General features: G+C 41.2%; 1 protein-coding gene across 1 annotated transcript in view; it reads left to right on the forward strand.

Annotated features, from left to right (window-relative positions):
- lace (serine palmitoyltransferase long chain base subunit) overlaps positions 1-21,571 on the forward strand; it is a 143,878-nt gene that overhangs the window by 30,129 nt on the left and 92,178 nt on the right. Inside the window, exon 5 of the mRNA XM_071664180.1 lies at positions 10,850-11,052. Within this exon, the coding sequence (XP_071520281.1) occupies positions 10,850-11,052 (203 nt within the window). The remainder of the gene's footprint in view (positions 1-10,849; positions 11,053-21,571) is intronic.

Genomic DNA, 21,571 nt, shown 5'->3' on the forward strand with positions numbered 1-21,571 from the left:
CTTACCTTTATCCCCTTTAACCTTTGTACAATGGCTCTATGCATGCATTCTGCCAATACTCAGGCACTTTACCATGATCCATACATACATTGAATATCCTTACCAACCAATCAACAGCACTGTCACCCCTTTTTTTTAATAAATTCCACTGCAATACCATCAAAACCTGCCGCCGGCTTTCGTCTTCTGCAAAGCTTTCACTCTGTCTTCTCTGTTTACCAAATCATTCTCCCTGAGCCTCTCTACGCACACCACCTCGACCAAAACACCCTATATCTACCACTCTATCATCAAACACATTCAACAAACCTTCAAAATACTCTCTCCATCTTCTCACTTCATCACTCTTGTCATTACCTCCCCATTTGCCCCCTTCACTGATGTTCCCCTTTGTTATCTTGTCTTATGCTCTTTGTATACCTCCTTCCAAAACATCTTTTTATTCCCCCTAAAATTTAATGATACTTTTTCACCCCAATTCTCATTTTGCCCTTTTTTTCACCTCATGCATCTTTCTCTTAGCCTCCTGCCGCTTTCTTTTATTCATCTCCTAGTCATATGCCCTACTTCCCTGCAAAAATTGTCCAAATGCCTCTTTCTTCTCTTTCACTAACAATCTTACTTCTTCATCCCACCACTCACTACCCTTTCTAATCTGCCCACATCCCACCTTTCTCATGTCACATGCACCTTTTGCGCAAGTCATCACTGCTTTCCTAAATACATTCCATTCCTCCCCCTTCCCCTTACGTCATTTGCTCTCACCTTTTGTCATTCTGCATTCAGTCTATCCGGGTACTTCCTCACACAAGTCTCCTTTTCAAGCTCACTTACTATCACCACTCTCTTTTCCCCAACATTATCTCTTCTTTTCTGAAAACCTCTGCAAATCTTCACCTTCGCCTCCACACAGTAGTGATCAGACGTCCCTCCAGCTGCCCCTCTCAGCACATTAACATCCAAAAGTCTCTCTTTGACATGCCTATCAGTTAACAAGTAATTCAATAATGCCCTCTGGCCATCTCTCCTACTCACATGTGTATACTTTATTTATTTATATGTATATATATTGTTCTGGAAGGAGTTAGATAAAGTGCGTAAGACAAGGGAGCAGATGGGAACTTCAGTGAAGGGCGCAAATGGGGAGGTGATAACAAGTAGTGGTGATGTGAGAAGGAGATGGAGTGAGTATTTTGAAGGTTTGTTGAATGTGTTTGAAGATAGAGTGGCAGATATAGGGTGTTTTGGTCGAGGTGGTGTGCAAAGTGAGAGGGTTAGGGAAAATTTTCGATTTGGTAAACAGAGAAGAGGTAGTAAAAGCTTTGCGGAAGATGAAAGCCGGCAAGGCAGCAGGTTTGGATGGTATTGCAGTGGAATTTATTCAAAAAGGGGGTGACTGTATTGTTGACTGGTTGGTAAGGTTATTTAATGTATGTATGACTCATGGTGAGGTGCCTGAGGATTGGCGGAATGCGTGCATAGTGCCATTGTACAAAGGCAAAGGGGATAAGAGTGAGTGCTCAAATTACAGAGGTATAAGTTTGTTGAGTATTCCTGGTAAATTATATGGGAGGATATTGATTGAGAGGGTGAAGGCATGTACAGAGCATCAGATTGGGGAAGAGCAGTGTGGTTTCAGAAGTGGTAGAGGATGTGTGGATCAGGTGTTTGCTCTGAAGAATGTATGTGAGAAATACTTAGAAAAGCAAATGGATTTGTATGTAGCATTTATGGATCTGGAGAAGGCATATGATAGAGTTGATAGAGATGCTCTGTGGAAGGTATTAAGAATAAATGGTGTGGGAGGCAAGTTGTTAGAAGCAGTGAAAAGTTTTTATCGAGGATGTAAGGCATGTGTACGTGTAGGAAGAGAGGAAAGTGATTGGTTCTCAGTGAATGTAGGTTTGTGGGAGGGGTGTGTGATGTCTCCATGGTTGTTTAATTTGTTTATGGATGGGGTTGTTAGGGAGGTGAATGCAAGAGTTTTGGAAAGAGGGGCAAGTATGAAGTCTGTTGGGGATGAGAGAGCTTGGGAAGTGAGTCAGTTGTTGTTCGCTGATGATACAGCGCTGGTGGCTGATTCATGTGAGAAACTGCAGAAGCTGGTGACTGAGTTTGGTAAAGTGTGTGAAAGAAGAAAGTTAAGAGTAAATGTGAATAAGAGCAAGGTTATTAGGTACAGTAGGGTTGAGGGTCAAGTCAATTGGGAGGTGAGTTTGAATGGAGAAAAACTGGAGGAAGTGAAGTGTTTTAGATATCTGGGAGTGGATCTGGCAGCGGATGAAACCATGGAAGCGGAAGTGGATCATAGGGTGGGGGAGGGGGCGAAAATTCTGGGAGCCTTGAAGAATGTGTGGAAGTCGAGAACATTATCTCGGAAAGCAAAAATGGGTATGTTTGAAGGAATAGTGGTTCCAACAATGTTGTATGGTTGCGAGGCGTGGGCTATGGATAGAGTTGTGCGCAGGAGGATGGATGTGCTGGAAATGAGATGTTTGAGGACACTGTGTGGTGTGAGGTGGTTTGATCGAGTAAGTAACGTAAGGGTAAGAGAGATGTGTGGAAATAAAAAGAGCGTGGTTGAGAGAGCAGAAGAGGGTGTTTTGAAATGGTTCGGGCACATGGAGAGAATGAGTGAGGAAAGATTGACCAAGAGAATATATGTGTCGGAGGTGGAGGGAACGAGGAGAAGAGGGAGACCAGATTGGAGGTGGAAAGATGGAGTGAAAAAGATTTTGTGTGATCGGGGCCTGAGCATGCAGGAGGGTGTAAGGAGGGCAAGGAATAGAGTGAATTGGAGCGATGTGGTATACCGGGGTTGACGTGCTGTCAGTGGATTGAATCAAGGCATGTGAAGCGTCTGGGGTAAACCATGGAAAGCTGTGTAGGTATGTATATTTGCATGTGTGGACGTATGTATATACATGTGTATGGGGGTGGGTTGGGCCATTTCTTTCGTCTGTTTCCTTGCGCTACCTCGCAAACGCGGGAGACAGCGACAAAGCAAAAAAAAAAAAAAAAAAAAATATATATATATTGGAGGCTCCAGTCAGGTTGAAAACCCAAATCTGGTGATTGCATTAATTACTAGGCCAGAAGATGCAAATCATCAATAATTGATGGAATAATTAGAACAATTAGACTGTGATTTTTGGGGTGGTTCATGATATAGAAGTTGAGGAGGGATTCAAAAACTTTGGAAATGGTAGATGTCAGGGGAATAGGATGATAGTTAGAGGGGTCTGAATGGTCACCTTTCTTAGAGATGGGATGTATCAATGCATTTTACCAAGGAGAAGGAAAAGTTTTGATTTATAAACAAATGGAACAGATGAGCAGACACCGTTGCAAGTTAAGAGGCACACTCTTTCAGTACATGGGGATGGATGCCATCAGGACCATAATTCTTGTTTGTTTCTGGAGAAAGAAGCACTTTTCGGACAGTCTGAAAAGAGATTATGGGAAAAGGCATAGGATTAGTAGGAGGAGCATCAGAGGGTGAAGGAATGTTAGAGTCATCCAAGATGGAGTTAGAGGAAAAATGGGAACCAAAGACAGTTGCTTTGTCTATGGGAATGACAGCTATAGTACTATCAGAATGGAAAAGTGAAGGAAAGGTAGAGCGACTGAAATTAAGAGATGCCCTTAGCTAAAGACCAGAAAGACCTATGAGTGGATGATGAGGAGAGGTTATTGCACCTCCTTTGAACATAGGAATGCTTTGCCTCACAGTCTTCTCTCTGATCACAAGTATGGCTTCCATAAGGTAAGATCCACTGGTGATATTCTTTCTCATTTCTAATATCAGGTCATCTTCCCTGAAAGATATGGGGAGTCATGTGTAGTTCCTCTTGACATATCTAAGGCTTTTGACAGGGTGTACTATTGGGGTCTCATCTCTAAGTTCCCCTCTTTTGGCTTCCCTTCCTCACTTTGCTTCTTTTTGTCTAGCTTTCTCTCTGGCCAATCTATGTGTGGTTGTTGATGGTTCAGCCTTCCCCCTTTTCTAACATCAATATTATTGTCCATCAAGGTTCTGTCCTGTCCCTTACACTTTTCCTCCTTTTTTCAACAATTTCCTCTCATGCACTGATGACTCAACATCCACATCCTTCAGTTCTGCTCCCTCTTCTCTCACTCGATATGCATCTCGTCTTAACACAGCTTCCTCAGTAAACTCAGACTTGGACAGGATATGTCAGTGGGTAGACAAAGTCTTGTTAAGTCTGATGCCTCCAAGACTAGATTTCTACCCATCTCTTGATCAAAAACTCCTCACAACTCTTGTCTTTCCTTAGACGGTTCTATGATTCCATTTCTTGACTTAGTGAACATTCTTGGTATTGCTGTGACATCCACACTTTCTGGGTAATCCTGAATTACAGGAATAGGTAAGTCTGCCTCACAGAAACTGGATGTCGAAACTTCTCATTTGAACAGTTGCTTCGTTTATAAAAGAAATTGATTTGTCCATGTATGGAGTGCTGCTCTCACATTTGGGGTGGCTCTCTCTCTGTATGCTTACTTGACAGAGTTGAGTTGAAAATGATCTAACTTATAAACTGTCCCAAGCTAACTTCCTAACTTGACCCCCTTGCACTATACTGCAGTGTTGGTTCACTTTCCCTCTTCTGTAGGTATTACTTTGGTTTTTGCTCCTAAGAGCTAGCTGCTTGTGTGCCTCCACCACTAACTAGACCATGCAATACTCGGCAAGCTGCTGCATCACATGATTATTGTGTGGCCATCAGATTAAAAAAAAATCAAGGGTGGGCTGTTTTGAGACCTGCTTCTTTCCCTACACATTGAAACTTTGGAACTCTGCCTTCTCATGTTTTTCCCAATAACTATGATGAGGTGCATTTCATAAGAGGTCTTTTACTTCTTCCAGAATTTGTAAATGCTTTCCCTTGTCTTTTCTTTTTCCATTTCATAGTTCTCTTTATATTTCAGTTAAGGCCTGGCCTTGATGTGGACTTTTGTCCATGGCTGGAGCCTTCAACATTAAGAGAAAAAAATGTCTTAACCTCTTCAGAAACCCATTCCTAAGCATACTTGTCGTGGGAGACCTCAGCCTAATACACGTTGAATGGAGACATGCAGGAAATAACATTGTAACTGAAAATACTGACTCTGGAAGCAGCTTGAATGAACAAGTGCTAAAAAGAGTTATTCATATTATGTGAAAGCTCTTCTTCCATCAAGAAACAACAAAACCAACCAGAAGAAATAACACTGGACTTTATCTTTACAAATAATGTGTATGTAATATGTTACATTACCATCACTAACACACCTATTCTCTGATGACGACCTGATTGAAGTGAAAACAAGTTTTGTTGCTGAACTTTTGAAACAGAACTCAACAGTGGTGGTGTTCAATTTCAGTTTTAATCATAAATGGATAGATTGGGTGTGTGTTATCATTAGAATGTATGCAACACAATAGAAAATCCATTTGAGGACTAAAAAAGTGGTCAAGAGGAAGGTACAGGGGTTGAAAAAAAGTGGAGATGGGAGATGGGATGAGTGAGTATTGGTGTACTTAGGGAAGATAAGATGCTATTTTGGAAAGAGGTTAATACTATGTGAAAAATGAGAGCAAATAGGAACCTGTAAAGGAGGCAAATGGGGAAATTGTAACAGGTCGCAATGAAATGAGGAGGAGATGGAGTGAATATTTTCAATGACTGTAGAATGAGTTTGATAATAGGGTGGCAGATATAGGGTGTTTGGGTTGGGGTAGGGTGCAAAGTGAGAGAGTCATGGAGAATAGTTTGGTGAAGAGAGAAGAGGCGGTGAAAGCCTGATGAAGGATGAGATGTAGCAAGGCCACTGGAGCTGATGATATTGCTGTTGAATTTATTAAGAAGGGGTGACTGTTGTTGATTGGCCAGTTAGGATTTCCATTGTATGTAAGGATCATGGTGAGGTATCTGAGGGTTGGCAGATTGCCTGTATAGTGCCATTATATAAAGGCAGGGGGATAAAGGTGAATATTCAGACTAACAGAGGTTAATGTTTGCTGAGTATATAGTACTTGGTAAGTTGTATGGGAGGGCAGTGATTGAGAAAGCAAAGGCAAGTTCAGAGCATTAAATTTGGGGAAGAGCAGTTTGGTTTTAGAAGTGGTAGAGGATATATGTGGATCAGGCGTTTATAATGAAGATTTTTTTATACTTCATCGCTGTTACCCGCATGGGTGAGGTAGTGCTAGGAAGAAAAGAAGAAAAGCTTCATCTACTCACATCTGTTCTCTTGCACTCATGTGTAATGGATTGAAACCACAGCTCCTTATCCATAACTAGGCCCCACAGATCCTTTCCATGGTTTACCTTGGATGCTTCACATGCCCTGGTTCTGTTCATTAACAGCACTTTAACTCCAGTATACTACATTGTTCCAGTTCACTCTATCCCATGCATACCTTTAACTCTCCTGTATGTTCAGGCCCCAATTGCTCAAATTCTTTTTCACTCCATCCTTCAGCCTCCAGTTTTATCTCCCTTTTCTCCTTGTTCTCTCCACTACTGATACATATATCCTCTTAGACAAGCTTTGTTCACTCATTCTCGTCATATGTCCAAATTATTTCAGCACACCCTCTCCAGCTCTCAACGACACTCTATTTATTACCTTTCATCTCTTTACCTACTGGATCAAAACCACCTCTTACCACATAATTGTCCTCGTACATTTCATTACCAAGATATACACATTCCTCTGCATAGCCTTATCTATAGCCCATGCTTCGCATCCATGTAATATTGTTGAGGCTACTATTCCTTCAAACATACCCATTTTTGCCCTCCCAGACACTATCTCTTTTCATGCATTCCTCAGCGCTGTCAGAACATACACCCCCTCCATCACCCTTTGACTCACTTCTACTTCCATAGATCCATTTGCTGTCATGTCCACTCCCAGGTATCTAAAATGCTGCACTTCCAGTTTTTCTCCATTCAGACTTACACCCCAACTAACCAGTCCCTCCACCTTGCTAAACCTAATAACCTTGCTCTTATTCACATGTACTCTCAACTTTTCACCAGTGTCTGCAGTTTCTCACTCAAATTAGCCACTAGTTTTGTATCATCAGTAAACAACAACTAGCACACTTCCCAGGCCTTCTCATCCCCCACAGTTTGCATAATTGCCTCTCTTTCCAAGATTCTTGCATTTACCTCTTTCACCACCCCATCCATAAACATACCAAACAACCATGGCGACATCACACACCCCTGCTGCAGACCAACCATCACTTGGTACTATTCACTCTCCTCTCTTCCTACTTGTTACACCCTTGATAAAAACTTTTCCCTGCTTCTAGCAGTTTTCTTCTTATACCGTGTATTCTGGAGGCCTTCCACAAGTTGTCTCTGTCATCCCAATCTTACGCTTTCTCCAAGTCCATAAATGCCACATATAAATCCATTGTTTCTCAAAGTATCTCTTACTTGCATTCCTTAAAGCAAACACTTGATCCACACATCCAAAACTACTACTAAAACTACGCTGCCTCTCCCAATCTGATGCTCTATACATGCTTTTATCCACTAAACCAGTACCTTTATACAGTGGTACCATACATGCATTCTGCCAATCCTCAAGCACTTCACCATGTTCCATATTTACATTGAAAATCCTCACCAGCCAGTCAGCAACACAGTCACTCACTTTCATAATAAATTCAATTGTAATAGTATCCACTCCTGCTGCCTTTCTACATTTCATCTCACGTGAAAAACGTAGAAAAATGGATGAATTTGTATGTGGCATTTATGGACCTGGAGGAAGCATATGATAGGGTTGATAGAGATTGATTTTAGGTCTTTAGAATATTCAGTGCAGGAGGAAAGCTACTAGAAGCAGTGAGAAGTTTTTAAAGAGGGTACACATGTAATGATGTAGGAAGAGAGTAAATGGTTTCGTGTGAAGGTAGTCTGCGGCAGGGATCAGGTGTCACCATGGTTGTTTAAATTGTTTATGGGTGGGGTGGTGAGGGAGATAGATGCGAGAGTCTTGAAGAGGGGCAAGTACAGTATTTTGAGGATGAGAGGTTTTGGGAAATGAGTCACTTGTTGTTTGCTTGTGATACAGCATTGGTGGCAGATTCGAGTGTGAAGTTGGTGACTGAGTTGGGAAGGGTGTGTGATAGGAGGAAGTTGAGAGAAGATATGAATTGAAGCAAGGTTACAAGGTTTAGCAGAGTTAAGGGACAGGTTAGTGGGATGTAAGTTTGAATGGAGAAAAATTAGAGAAAGGAAAGTGCTTTCGATACCTGCGAGAGGATTTGGCAGCAAATGGAACCATGGATGTGGAAGTGTGTAATTGAGCGGGTGAAAGGGCAAAGGTTCTGGGAGCACTGAAGAATGTGTGGAAAGAGATATTGTTATCTGTGACTGGGAGGGCAGAAATGGGTATGCTTGAAGATATACCAATCCCGACGTTATTTTATGGATGCGAGGCATGGGCTATAGATAAGATTGTGCAGAGGCGTGTGGATTTGTTGGAAGTGAAATGGTTGAGTGCAATATGTGATGTGAGGTGTTCTGATGGATTAAGTAATGAAAGGGTAAGAGTGAGGTGTGGTAATGAAGAGTGTAGTTGAGAGAGCAGAAGAGGGTGTGCTGAAATGGTGTGGACATATAGAAAGAATGAGCAACGAAAGGTTGAGAAAGGATATGTGTGTCAGAAGTGAAGGGAACAAGAAGAACGGGGAGACCATGTTGGAAATGAAAGGAGGGAGTGAAAAAGAATGTGAGCGATTGGGGCCTGAACATGCAGTAGGGTTAAAGGCATACATGGGATAGGGTGAATTGGAATGATGTGGTATACAGGGGTCGTGTTGTCGATGGACTGAACCATGGTATGTGAAGTGTTCAGAGTAAACCATGAAAGGGTCTGTGGGGCATGGTTGTGGATAGGAAGTTGCAGTTGACAGCTATAAGATGAATGTGAGTGGATGCATCCTTCCTTTGTCTGTTCCTGGTGCTACCCTGCCAACTTGGGAAATAGCGATCAAGTATGAACCAAGAAACTATAAATACTAAAGAAGAATAAATTTTGTATAAGATTTTTGCTGCTGGATATAGACATGTGTTTGTGAGAGTTTATATCCTTTACATACTTGTCTTTATAAGATTGATGGGCCCTTGGTTATAAGTAAAATTGATATAAAAGAAGTACCCCCAGCTGCCACAGTACTTTTTTTTAAGACTCTAGTCATGGACAAAAGTCCACACCAAGGCTGGGTCTTTATTGAAATATAGAGAGAAATGAAAGGGAAAAAGAGGGGACAGAAGAAAGTGTTTACAAATATTGAAGGAAGTGGAAAACTCATTTTTTAAGATGTGCCAGTTCATAGTTATTGGGAAAGAATGAGAAGGTAGAGAATTCCAAAACCTTTACATGCATGGAAAGAAGCAGTTATTGAAATTGAAATGGTTCACCCTTAAGTTGCTGTTGGCCACACAGTAATCATGTGAGGCAGCAGTTTGCTGAGTATTGTGTGGTCTACCTAATGATGGGGGCACACAAGCAGCCAGCTCTTGGGAGCAAAAACCAAAGTATTACCTATAGAAGAGGGAAAGAGAACCAACATTGCAGTGTAGGGCATCAGGGTCAAGTTTGGAAATTAGCTTGGGACAGTTTATAAGTTGGACAACTTATGACTCAACTCAGTCAAGTACGGATGCATAGCTAGAACCACTTCATTTGTGAGAGTAGTACTCCATACAATTGCAGATCAATCCTTTGTATAAATGGAGTAACTTTTTAGAAGAAAAGTTTCTACATATGAATAGGACTCCCAGTTTTCAGAGGCAGACTAAGCTATTCCCATAATATGGGGTTCCCAAGAAAGAGTGGGTTTAATAGTAATAGCAAGTATGTTCATTGAGTCATGAGGTGGAATTGTAGAACTATCAAAGGTGAGACAAGAGTTGTGAGGAGTTTTTGATAGAGAGATGGGTAGAAACTAGGTCTTGGGGGCATTAAACTTAACTGGATTTCATTTACTGAGAGATGGGTAGAAACGGTTTTGGAGGCATTAAACTTAACTAGATTTCATCAACCCCATTGAGATATCCTGTCCAAGTCGGTTTATTGAGGAAGCTGTGTCAAGATGAGATGCAGATTGAGTGAAAGAAGAAGGAACAGAATTGAAGGGTATGGATGAATGCAGTATTGAGTTGTCAGCATATGAATGCATTTCTTATTTGTGGAGAAGAAATCATTGAAGAAAAGGAGAAAAAGTGTAGGGGACAGGACAGAACCTTGAGGGATGGCATTGTTGATGAGGAAAAGTGGGAGGATTCTCCACCACCAACCACCGAGATAGATTGGCTGGAGAGGTAGCCAGATATGAGGGAGCAAAGTTAGGGAGGGAAGCCAAAGGAGGGGAGCTTAGAGATGAGACCCCTATGCAACACCCTCTCAAAAGCTTTGGATATGTCGAGGGCAACTACACACGAGTCCGCAAAATCTTTCAGACTTTAGTAAGACAGGAAAGAATATCAGTGGTGGATAACAGGCAGAGAAACTGCCACTGATGCTCAAAACTGCACATTGCAATTGGTAAAATGTTATCCATTATCTTGAGTGTGGATACTTGAAAGTACAGTTAGAAATACTGCAGTAGGCAAGGGACCTCTTTATAAATTGTACCATTAAGGTATAGTTTTCATCTTAGATGTGCTTTAAAATCAAAGTACATGTAATGAATATTTTTATGTCATGACCATAATCTTGTTTCATAATTAAAAAGTCTCAGGTATTGAATGAATTTGACAAAATCTTCCTCTCTTGCCATTGCTTATTTTTACAAGTAACACCATTAACTTTTCAGGTACCATGGAGATCCACCGTAGACTTGAAAAGGAGATGTCAGAGTTCCTTGGTGTAGAAGATACCATCACCTTTGGCATGGGTTTTGCTACCAATGTGCTAAACCTGCCATCACTCCTAGGTCCAGGATGTTTGGTATTTTCAGATGAATTTAATCATGCGTCTCTCATTTTGGGCCTGCGCCTTTCTGGAGCCACAGTTAAAGTTAGTAAATTTTTTGTGTACTTATCCTACATGAATTGGTATTCGCATGTGTGTCTCTGTTGTTTCATTATTAGCATGTACAGTTGTGTTCATACAGAAATAACTAGTTAAATAGAATAAAGAAACATTTTACAAGTAGAACTGGAGGATTGGAACTCCAGCTATCATGAAAGATGAAAAGAACTGGGATGACATAGCATTAAAAGAAGAGAAAGATGTATGATGATATATGTGTTGCAACAGATATAATGCCAGAAAATATGTTTTAAACTTAAAAGTCTCACTATTAAAAGAAACAATGATGAAATCTGTAAGTATTCCTGGGAATGTATTGCAAAGTCAGTCAGCAGAAGTGCATGAGTGCCTGGCAAGAAAAATTGAGCAACTTACCACCATTTTACCCTGTGAAATAAGAAAAATAGACAGAGCATGTAAAATAAATAATTGCAGGCTGAGAAAAGTAATGGAACAAATAAGGATTAGAAATTATACTCAAAGTGTGCAGTGGAAGACAACCATTGTCATCCAAGCATGTCACATTTTAAGCACTGTGCGTTATCTCCGCCTCAGGTAGAGTCTTGCTGTAGGTACTTATGAGTAGGTTCTTTTCATGCAACCTTTATACTAATATAGCCTGGTCTACAAACAGCTGAGGAACTTGGATTGATTTGCTCTGTATTCTTTATCTCACACTTATGTTACTTCTGCTTTTTCTTTTATCTTAGGTGGCCATAACTAGGGGCACATGTTTGCCTTGTTATCAGGAGTAATAATGGTCACATAGTGAGCCAGCACTGTAGTAACTGTCTCATTTCTTATTCCCGGCCCAAGTTGCTGTCTTTTCCTGTCTGCCTTTGTACGTGTATGTTGCTAGAACTCTCTCATCTTTCACATGACTTGTCATTTGTATCTTGCAGGATTTATTACTGTAAACCACAAATTTCTCTTTATCTCTATGGGTAGGGGAGTAAGAAAACTGTTGTACAAATTCATCACCTGCTTGTCATATAAGGTGACTAACAAGGGCAGAAACAGGGAACTTTCATCTTTCAAAATTGGGAACAGAAGCCAAATGGGGATTTGTCCTCAAAGGCTAATGCTGGGGTGCTTGAATGTGTTTGAATGCATCCAGGATGAAAAGGAGTGAGGGAGAGAGAGGTTTTGTGGATGAGAAACCTGGATGTTTTGAATCAGAGTGAAACCAAGTTGAAGAATGTGGGGTAGGTTGGTTTGGGAATGTTCACATAGTGAAGTCTGGAGTTAGTGAGATAAGAGCAAAAGAAGGGGTGCCACTTTTTGTGAAGGAGCTTTGGGACTACATCAGAGATTGTGAGATATTGAGTTCAGAGTTGATTTGGGTTAGAATGAAAGGTAAGGAACGGTGGTTGATAGTGCTAGTGTTCTTTGTAGTGAGAGAAATGAAGATGAAAATAGTGTGTTTTGGGAGGGACTTTGTTGGTGTTTTAGTAATTTTGATGCAAGGGATTGAACTTTGGTGCCAAGGGATATTAGTGCAAGGATGGGTAATGTCATTTGTTAACCTTGGGAGTCATTAGGTTTTTCACTTTCTCAAAAATTCATAAATACTTTTCCTTGTCTTTTCTTTTTCCATTTCATAATTCTCTCTATATTTCAATTAAGGCCCAGCCTTGATGTGGACTTTTGTATGTGACTGGAGCCTTCAGCATAAAGAAGGAAATTTGTGCAGATGATTGAGATTGGAAGTCATTGGGCTGATATTATTGGATTGTGTGTTGATTGAGAGGTCATTCTATCTATCTCTGATGCTTGCTCCATCTGGGAACTCCCATCAATGGGTTGGCCATGACAAAATGATTGGTGCCAAAATTAACAGGTTTGTAAACAAAAGGCCATTGGATGGAAGTAAGCTGAGAGCTGTGATAGATGGAATGTTTTATTGTTTTTGATGAGATGAGAGTGAAGATTTGTGATGGATTTAGAAGGGGAAATTACATAGGTCTGAAAGGAGTGGTGAAAGTCGGTTAGCTTGAAAAGTAGACATTGATCAGATATATCGAGAGATTGAGTGAAGAATGGCATAGGGCAAAAGTAATGGAAACGAGGGAAGTGGAAGAGGCATGGAAGGTATTTAGGGAAAGTAGTTATTGAATGTGCAGTGAAAGTCTGGTCATCATCCCTGAAAGATTTTTGGGAGTCATATATGGTTGCCCTTGACATATCTAAAGCTTTTGACAAGGTTTGGCATCAGGGTCGCATCTCTAAACTCTGCTTTTTTGGCTTCCCTCCCTCATTTTGCTCTTTCATATCTAGCTTCCTCTCTGGCTGATCTGTCTTTGTGGTTGTTGATGGATCACCCTTCCCCCTTTTCTCCATCAACAGCAGTGTCCCCCTACACTTTTTCTCCTTTTTTCAATGATTTCCTCCCCTCCACAAATACTTCAATGCACTCATATACTGATGACTGAACATTGTATTCATTTACATCTTTCAATTCTGCTCTTTCTTCTCTTGCTTGATGTGCATCTTATCCTTACACAGCTTCCTCAGTAAACTCAGACTTGGACAGGATATCTGAGTGAGGTAGATGAAATCTATTTAAGTTTAATGCCTCAAAGACCAATTTCTACCTATCTCTGTCGAAAACTCCTAACTACTCTCATCTCTCCTTTGACATTTCTACAATTCCTTGGAAACCTTATATTATGGGAATAGCTAAGTCTACCTCAAAATACTGGGTGTCCTGTTTAGATGTAGAAACTTCTTTTCTTCTGACCAGTTAATCCATTTGTACAAAGGATTGATTTGTCCTTGAATGGAGTACTGCCCTCACATCTGGGTTGGTTCTATCTGTGCATCCTTACTTGACAGAGTTGAGTCGAAAGCCGTCCAACTTATAAACTGTCCCAGTTAACTTCCAACTTGGCCCCTCTTGTCCTTTGCCACAATGTTGGTTCTTTTTTCATTGGTATTACTTTGGTTTTTGCTCTCGAGAGCTGGCTGCTTGTGTGCTCCCACCGTATGTAGACCACCCAGTACTCAGCAAACTGCTGCGTCATGTGATTACTGTGTGGCCATCATCATCTCAAGGGTAGGCCATTTTGTTAACTGCTTCTTTCCTTACACGTCGAAGCTTTGGAATTCTCTACCTTCTCATGTCTTTTCTGATAACTATGACCTGGCTAAGTTTAAGAGACAAGTTTTTCATTTCCTCCAGAATTCTTTAATGCTTTCCTTCGCCTTTTCTTTTTCCCTTTCGTCATTCTCTCTAGATTTCAATTAAGGCCTGTCCTTGATGTGGACTTTTGTCCATGACTGGAGCCTTAAAAAAAAGAAGTGGAGAGTGAGATGTGGAGGAATGAGAAAGGGTAGTGAATGGTGGAATGAGAAAATCTGATCACTGCTGAAAAAGAAAAGGGAGATGTATTGATGGTATTTAAAGTGAAGGAGTTCAAGCAGTGAGGAGGAGTACAAGAAAAAGAGGCAGGAGTTCAAGAGCAAGTTATGAGAGCAGAAAAAAAGAATAATAATGGAGTTGAAGTGAAAGAGTGTTGATGAACTTCAGAACTTCAGAATAAGAAAATGTTTTGGAAGAAGGGAAATGTTTTTAGGACAAAAAGAAAACTAGAAGGGAAGTGCTTTTAAGACAAAAAGAAAACCATTGAGAATGATTGTGAGGAGAGCAGATAGGGAAGTGGTAACGGGGAAGGAAGAGGTGGAGAAGAGATTAGGTGAGTATTTTGCCAGACTATGGAATTCATCACATGACAGGAAGATAGATGTGATGTAGTAGGACAAGGTGACATGCAGAATAAGATATTCATAATGCATGGCAGAATCTTAGGTAAGATGAAATGAGTCAGGGTGGCTGGTATGGATGATATATCTTGATTTTCGTAAAAGTTTGTTGTTGATTGGTTAGTCATGCTATTTGATGTTTGTATAGTCCTTTACGAAGTACTTGAGGAATAGCAGAATGCATTTATTATACCCTTTTATAATCAGCTATGAAAGTATGGGTAGTAACAAAGAGTTTGGCAAGTGGTGTGGTGAAGAGAAGAAATGTGGTAGCCTATTTGGTGCCATTAAAAAAGGCAAGGGGAACAAAGATGAGTTTTGGAATTACAGTTTATTGAGTTTATTTAGAAAGTTTATGGAATTGCTGTGAGTGAGAGTTGTGGCATGTACAAAGCATCATAATGTAGGAAGACCGTTGTGGTATCAGGAGTTGATGAGGAATTATGGAGTTAGAATATGCTATGAAGAATGTGTGTGAGAAATGCTTAGAGAACAGGAGTGGTATGTGTCATTTATGCATTTGGAAACAGTAAAGAGATGTTGTGTTGAAGGTGCTATCAGATGTAGTGAGGCTTTTTTTTTTTTTTTCAGAGAATATGACATATGTGTGAATAGACAGTGAAATTATAAAACTTGGGGCAAACTATGGGGCTGATTCCCTTTCCCTAGTAAAAAAACACATAAGATTATGAGTAAGGCACTAACATCCTTTTAAATGTGTAGAAGTTTGGAGAGCTTCACTAACAGGGGGCAGTTAAGACAGGATACTAAGAGGTGCTAGATATGTAACATGTGAGCTGTCACCCTTTTATCATTTGTGTTTTCATGCCTTTACTTTATTATAAAAGGGGGGGCAGGAGCGGGGGGGCTGGAGGTCCTCCCCTCTCGTTTTTTTAGTTTTCCAAGGGAAGGAACAGAGAGGGGGACCTAGTGGGGATTTCCCTTGGAGGCTCGATCCTCTGTTCTTAATGCTACCTCGCTAACGTGGGAGATATATATATATATATATACATATATATATTCTTTTTTTTTCTTTTAAACTATTCGCCATTTCCCGCGTTAGCGAGGTAGCATTAAGAACAGAGGACTGGGCCTTTTTTGGAATATCCTCACCTAGCCCCACTCTGTTCATTCTTTTGGAAAATTAAAAAAAAAACAAGAGGGGAGGATTTCCAGCCCCCCACTCCCTCCCCTTTTAGTCACCTTCTACAACACGCAGGGAATACGTGGGAAGTATTCTTAATCCTATATATATATATTTTTTTTTTTTTTTTCAAACTATTCGTCATTTCCCGCGTTAGCGAGGTAGCGTTAAGAACAGAGAACTGGGTCACTGAGGGAATATCCTCACCTGGCCCCCTTCTCTGTTCCTTCTTTTGGAAAATTAAAAAAAATTGAGAGGGGAGGATTTCCAGCCCCCCGCTCCCTCCCCTTTTAGTCGCCTTCTACGACACGCAGGGAATACGTGGGAAGTATTCTTTCTCCCCTATCCCCAGGGATATATATAACATATATACATGTATGTAATATATATATATATATATATATATATATATATATATATATATATTTTTTTTTCTTTTTTTTTTTTTTGCTTTGTCGCTGTCTCCCGCGTTTGCGAGGTAGCGCAAGGAAACAGACGAAAGAAATGGCCCAACCCACCCCCATACACATGTATATACATACGTCCACACACGCAAATATACATACCTACACAGCTTTCCATGGTTTACCCCAGACGCTTCACATGCCTTGATTCAATCCACTGACAGCACGTCAACCCCGGTATACCACATCGCTCCAATTCACTCTATTCCTTGCCCTCCTTTCACCCTCCTGCATGTTCAGGCCCCAATCACACAAAATCTTTTTCACTCCATCTTTCCACCTCCAATTTGGTCTCCCTCTTCTCCTCGTTCCCTCCACCTCCGACACATATATCCTCTTGGTCAATCTTTCCTCACTCATTCTTTCCATGTGACCAAACCATTTCAAAACACCCTCTTCTGCTCTCTCAACCACGCTCTTTTTATTTCCACACATCTCTCTTACCCTTACGTTACTTACTCGATCAGACCACCTCACACCACACATTGTCCTCAAACATCTCATTTCCAGCACATCCATCCTCCTGCGCACAACTCTATCCATAGTCCACGCCTCGCAACCATACAACATTGTTGGAACCACTGTTCCTTCAAACATACCCATTTTTGCTTTCCGAGATAATGTTCTCGACTTCCACACATTCTTCAAGGCTCCCAGAATTTTCGCCCCCTCCCCCACCCTATGATCCACTTCCACTTCCATGGTTCCATCCGCTGCCAGATCCACTCCCAGATATCTAAAACACTTCACTTCCTCCAGTTTTTCTCCATTCAAACTCACCTCCCAATTGAATTGACCCTCAACCCTACTGTACCTAATAACCTTGCTCTTATTCACATTTACTCTTAACTTTCTTCTTTAACACACTTTACCAAACTCATTCACCAGCTTCTGCAGTTTCTCACATGAATCAGCCACCAGCGCTGTATCATCAGCGAACAACAACTGACTCACTTCCCAAGCTCTCTCATCCCCAACAGACTTCATACTTGCCCCTCTTTCCAAAACTCTTGCATTCACCTCCCTAACAACCCCATCCATAAACAAATTAAACAACCATGGAGACATCACACACCCCTGCCGCAAACCTACATTCACTGGGAACCAATCACTTTCCTCTCTTCCTACACGTACACATGCCTTACATCCTCGATAAAAACTTTTCACTGCTCTTAAAAACTTGCCTCCCACACCATATATTCTTAATACCTTCCACAGAGCATCTCTATCAACTCTATCATATGCCTTCTCCAGATCCATAAATGCTACATACAAATCCATTTGCTTTTCTAAGTATTTCTCACATACATTCTTCAAAGCAAACACCTGATCCACACATCCTCTACCACTTCTGAAACCACACTGCTTTTCCCCAATCTGATTCTCTGTACATGCCTTCACCCTCTCAACCAATACCCTCCCATATAATTTGCCAGGAATACTCAACAAACTTATACCTCTGTAATTTGAGCACTCACTCTTATCCCCTTTGCCTTTGTACAATGGCACTATGCACACATTCCGCCAATCCTCAGGCACCTCACCATGAGTCATACATACATTAAATAACCTTACTAACCAGTCAACAATACAGTCACCCCCTTTTTTAATAAATTCCACTGCAATACCATCCAAACCTGCTGCCTTGCCGGCTTTCATCTTCCGCAAAGCTTTTACTACCTCTTCTCTGTTTACCAAATCATTTTCCCTAACCTCGCACTTTGCACACCACCTCGACCAAAACACCCTATATCTGCCACTCTATCATCAAACACATTCAACAAACCTTCAAAATACTCACTCCATCTTCTCACATCACCACTACTTGTTATCACCTCCCCATTTGCGCCCTTCACTGAAGTTCCCATTTGCTCCCTTGTCTTACGCACTTTATTTACCTCCTTCCAGAACATCTTTTTATTCTCCCTAAAATTTAATGATACTCTCTCACCCCAACTCTCATTTGCCCTTTTTTCACCTCTTGCACCTTTCTCTTGACCTCCTGTCTCTTTCTTTTATACGTCTCCCACTCATTTTAATTTTTTCCCTGCAAAAATCGTCCAAATGCCTCTCTCTTCTATTTCACTAATACTCTTACTTCTTCATCTCACCACTCACTACCCTTTCTAATCAACCCACCTCCCACTCTTCTCATGCCACAAGCATCTTTTGCGCAATCCATCACTGATTCCCTAAATACATCCCATTCCTCCCCCACTCCCCTTACTTCCATTGTTCTCACCTTTTTCCATTCTGTACTCAGTCTCTCCTGGTACTTCCTCACACAAGTCTCCTTCCCAAGCTCACTTACTCTCACCACCCTCTTCACCCCAACATTCACTCTTCTTTTCTGGAAACCCATACAAATCTTCACCTTAGCCTCCACAAGATAATGATCAGACATCCCTCCAGTTGCACCTCTCAGCACATATATATATATATATATATATATATATATATATATATATATATATATATATATATATATATATATGCTGTCAGTGGATTGAATCAAGGCACTGATAGAGTGGCAGATATAGGGTGTTTTGGTCGAGGTGGTGTGCAAAGTGAGAGGGTTAGGGAAAATGATTTGGTAAACAGAGAAGAGGTAGTAAAAGCTTTGCGGAAGATGAAAGCCGGCAAGGCAGCAGGTTTGGATGGTATTGCAGTGGAATTTATTAAAAAAGGTGGTGACTGTATTATTGACTGGTGGGTAAGGTTATTTAATGTATGTATGACTCATGGTGAGGTGCCTGAGGATTGGCGGAATGCGTGCATAGTGCCTTTGTACAAAGGCAAAGGGGATAAGAGTGAGTCCTCAAATTACAGAGGTATAAGTTTGTTGAGTATTCCTGGCAAAGTATATGGGAGGGTATTGATTGAGAGGGTGAAGGCATGTACAGAGCATCAGATTGGGGAAGAGCAGTGTGGTTTCAGAAGTGGTAGAGGATTTGTGGATCAGGTGTTTGCTTTGAAGAATGTATGTGAGAAATACTTAGAAAAGCAAATGGTTTTGTATGTAGCATTTATGTATCTGGAGAAGGCATATGATAGAGTTGATAGAGATGCTGTGTGGAAGGTATTAAGAATATATGGTGTGGGAGGCAAGTTGTTAGAAGCAGTGAAAAGTTTTTATCGAGGATGTAAGGCATGTGTATGTGTAGGAAGAGAGGAAAGTGATTGGTTCTCAGTGAATGTAGGTTTGCGGCAGGGGTGTGTGATGTCTCCATGGTTGTTTAATTTGTTTATGGATGGGGTTGTTAGGGAGGTGAATGCAAGAGTTTTGGAAAGAGGGGCAAGTATGAAGTCTGTTGTGGATGAGAGAGCTTGGGAAGTGAGTCAGTTGTTGTTCACTGATGATACAGTGCTGGTGGCTGATTCATGTGAGAAACTGCAGAAGCTGGTGACTGAGTTTGGTAAAGTGTGTGAAAGAAGAAAGTTAAGAGTAAATGTGAATAAGAGCAAGGATATTAGGTACAGTAGGGTTGAGGGTCAAGTCAATTGGGAGGTAAGTTTGAATGGAGAAAAACTGGAGGAAGTAAAGTGTTTTAGATATCTGGGAGTGGATCTGGCAGCAGATGGAGCCTTGGAAGCGGAAGTGAATCATAGGGTGGGGGAGGGGGCGAAAATCGTGGGAGCCTTGAAGAATGTGTGGAAGTCGAGAACATTATCCCGGAAAGCAAAAATGGGTATGTTTGAAGGAATAGTGGTTCCAACAATGTTGTATGGTTGCGAGGCGTGGGATATGGATAGAGTTGTGCGCAGGAGGGTGGATGTGCTGGAAATGAGATGTTTGAGGACAATGTGTGGTGTGAGGTGGTTTGATCGAGTAAGTAACGTAAGGGTAAGAGAGATGTGTGGAAATAAAAAGAGCGTGGTTGAGAGAGCAGAAGAGGGTGTTTTGAAATGGTTTGGGCACATGGAGAGAATGAGTGAGGAAAGATTGACCAAGAAGATATATGTGTCGGAGGTGGAGGGAACGAGAAGTGGGAGACCAAATTGGAGGTGGAAAGATGAAGTGAAAAAGATTTTGTGTGATCGGGGCCTGAACATGCAGGAGGGTGAAAGGAGGGCAAGGAATAGAGTGAATTGGATCGATGTGGTATACCGGGGTTGACGTGCTGTCAGTGGATTGAATCAGGGCATGTGAAGCGTCTGGGGTAAACCATAGAAAGTTGTGTGGGGCCTGGATGTGGAAAGGGAGCTGTGGTTTCGGGCATTATTGCGTGACAGCTGGAGACTGAGTGTGAACGAATGTGGCCTTTGTTGTCTTTTTTCTAGTGCTACCTCGCACACATGAGGGGGGAGGGGGATGGTATTCCATGTGTGGCGAGGTGGCGATGGGAATGAATAGGGGCAGACAGTGTGAACTGTGTGCATGGGTATATATGTATGTGTCTGTGTGTGTATATATATGTGTACATTGAGATGTATGGGTATGTATATTTGCGTGTGTGGGCGTGTGTGTGTGTACATTGTGTATGGGGGTGGGTTGGGCCATTTCTTTCGTCTGTTTCCTTGCGCTATCTCGCAAACGCGGGAGACAGCGACAAAGAAAAAAAATATATATATATATATATTATCCCTGGGGATAGGGGAGAAAGAATACTTCCCACGTATTCCCTGCGTCTCGTAGAAGGCGATTAAAAGGGGAGGGAGCGTGGGGCTGGAAATCCTCCCCTCTCGTTTTTTTTTTTTTAAATTTTCCAAAAGAAGGAACAGAGAAGGGGGCCAGGTGAGGATATTCCCTCAAAGGCCCAGTCCTCTGTTCTTAACGCTACCTCGCTAATGCGGGAAATGGCAAATAGTTTGAAAGATATATATATATATATATATATATATATATATATATATATATATATATATATATATTATATATATATATATATATTTTTTTTTTTTTCTTTGTCGCTGTCTCCCGCGTTTGCGAGGTCAAGAGAAAGGTGCAAGAGGTGAAAAAAAGGGCAAATGAGAGTTGGGGTGAGAGAGTATCATTAAATTTTAGGGAGAATAAAAAGATGTTCTGGAAGGAGGTAAATAAAGTGCGTAAGACAAGGGAGCAAATGGGAACTTCAGTGAAGGGCGCAAATGGGGAGGTGATAACAAGTAGTGGTGATGTGAGAAGGAGATGGAG

Source organism: Panulirus ornatus, chromosome 8 (assembly GCF_036320965.1).
Source record: "Panulirus ornatus isolate Po-2019 chromosome 8, ASM3632096v1, whole genome shotgun sequence".
NCBI classification, from domain to species: domain Eukaryota; kingdom Metazoa; phylum Arthropoda; class Malacostraca; order Decapoda; family Palinuridae; genus Panulirus; species Panulirus ornatus.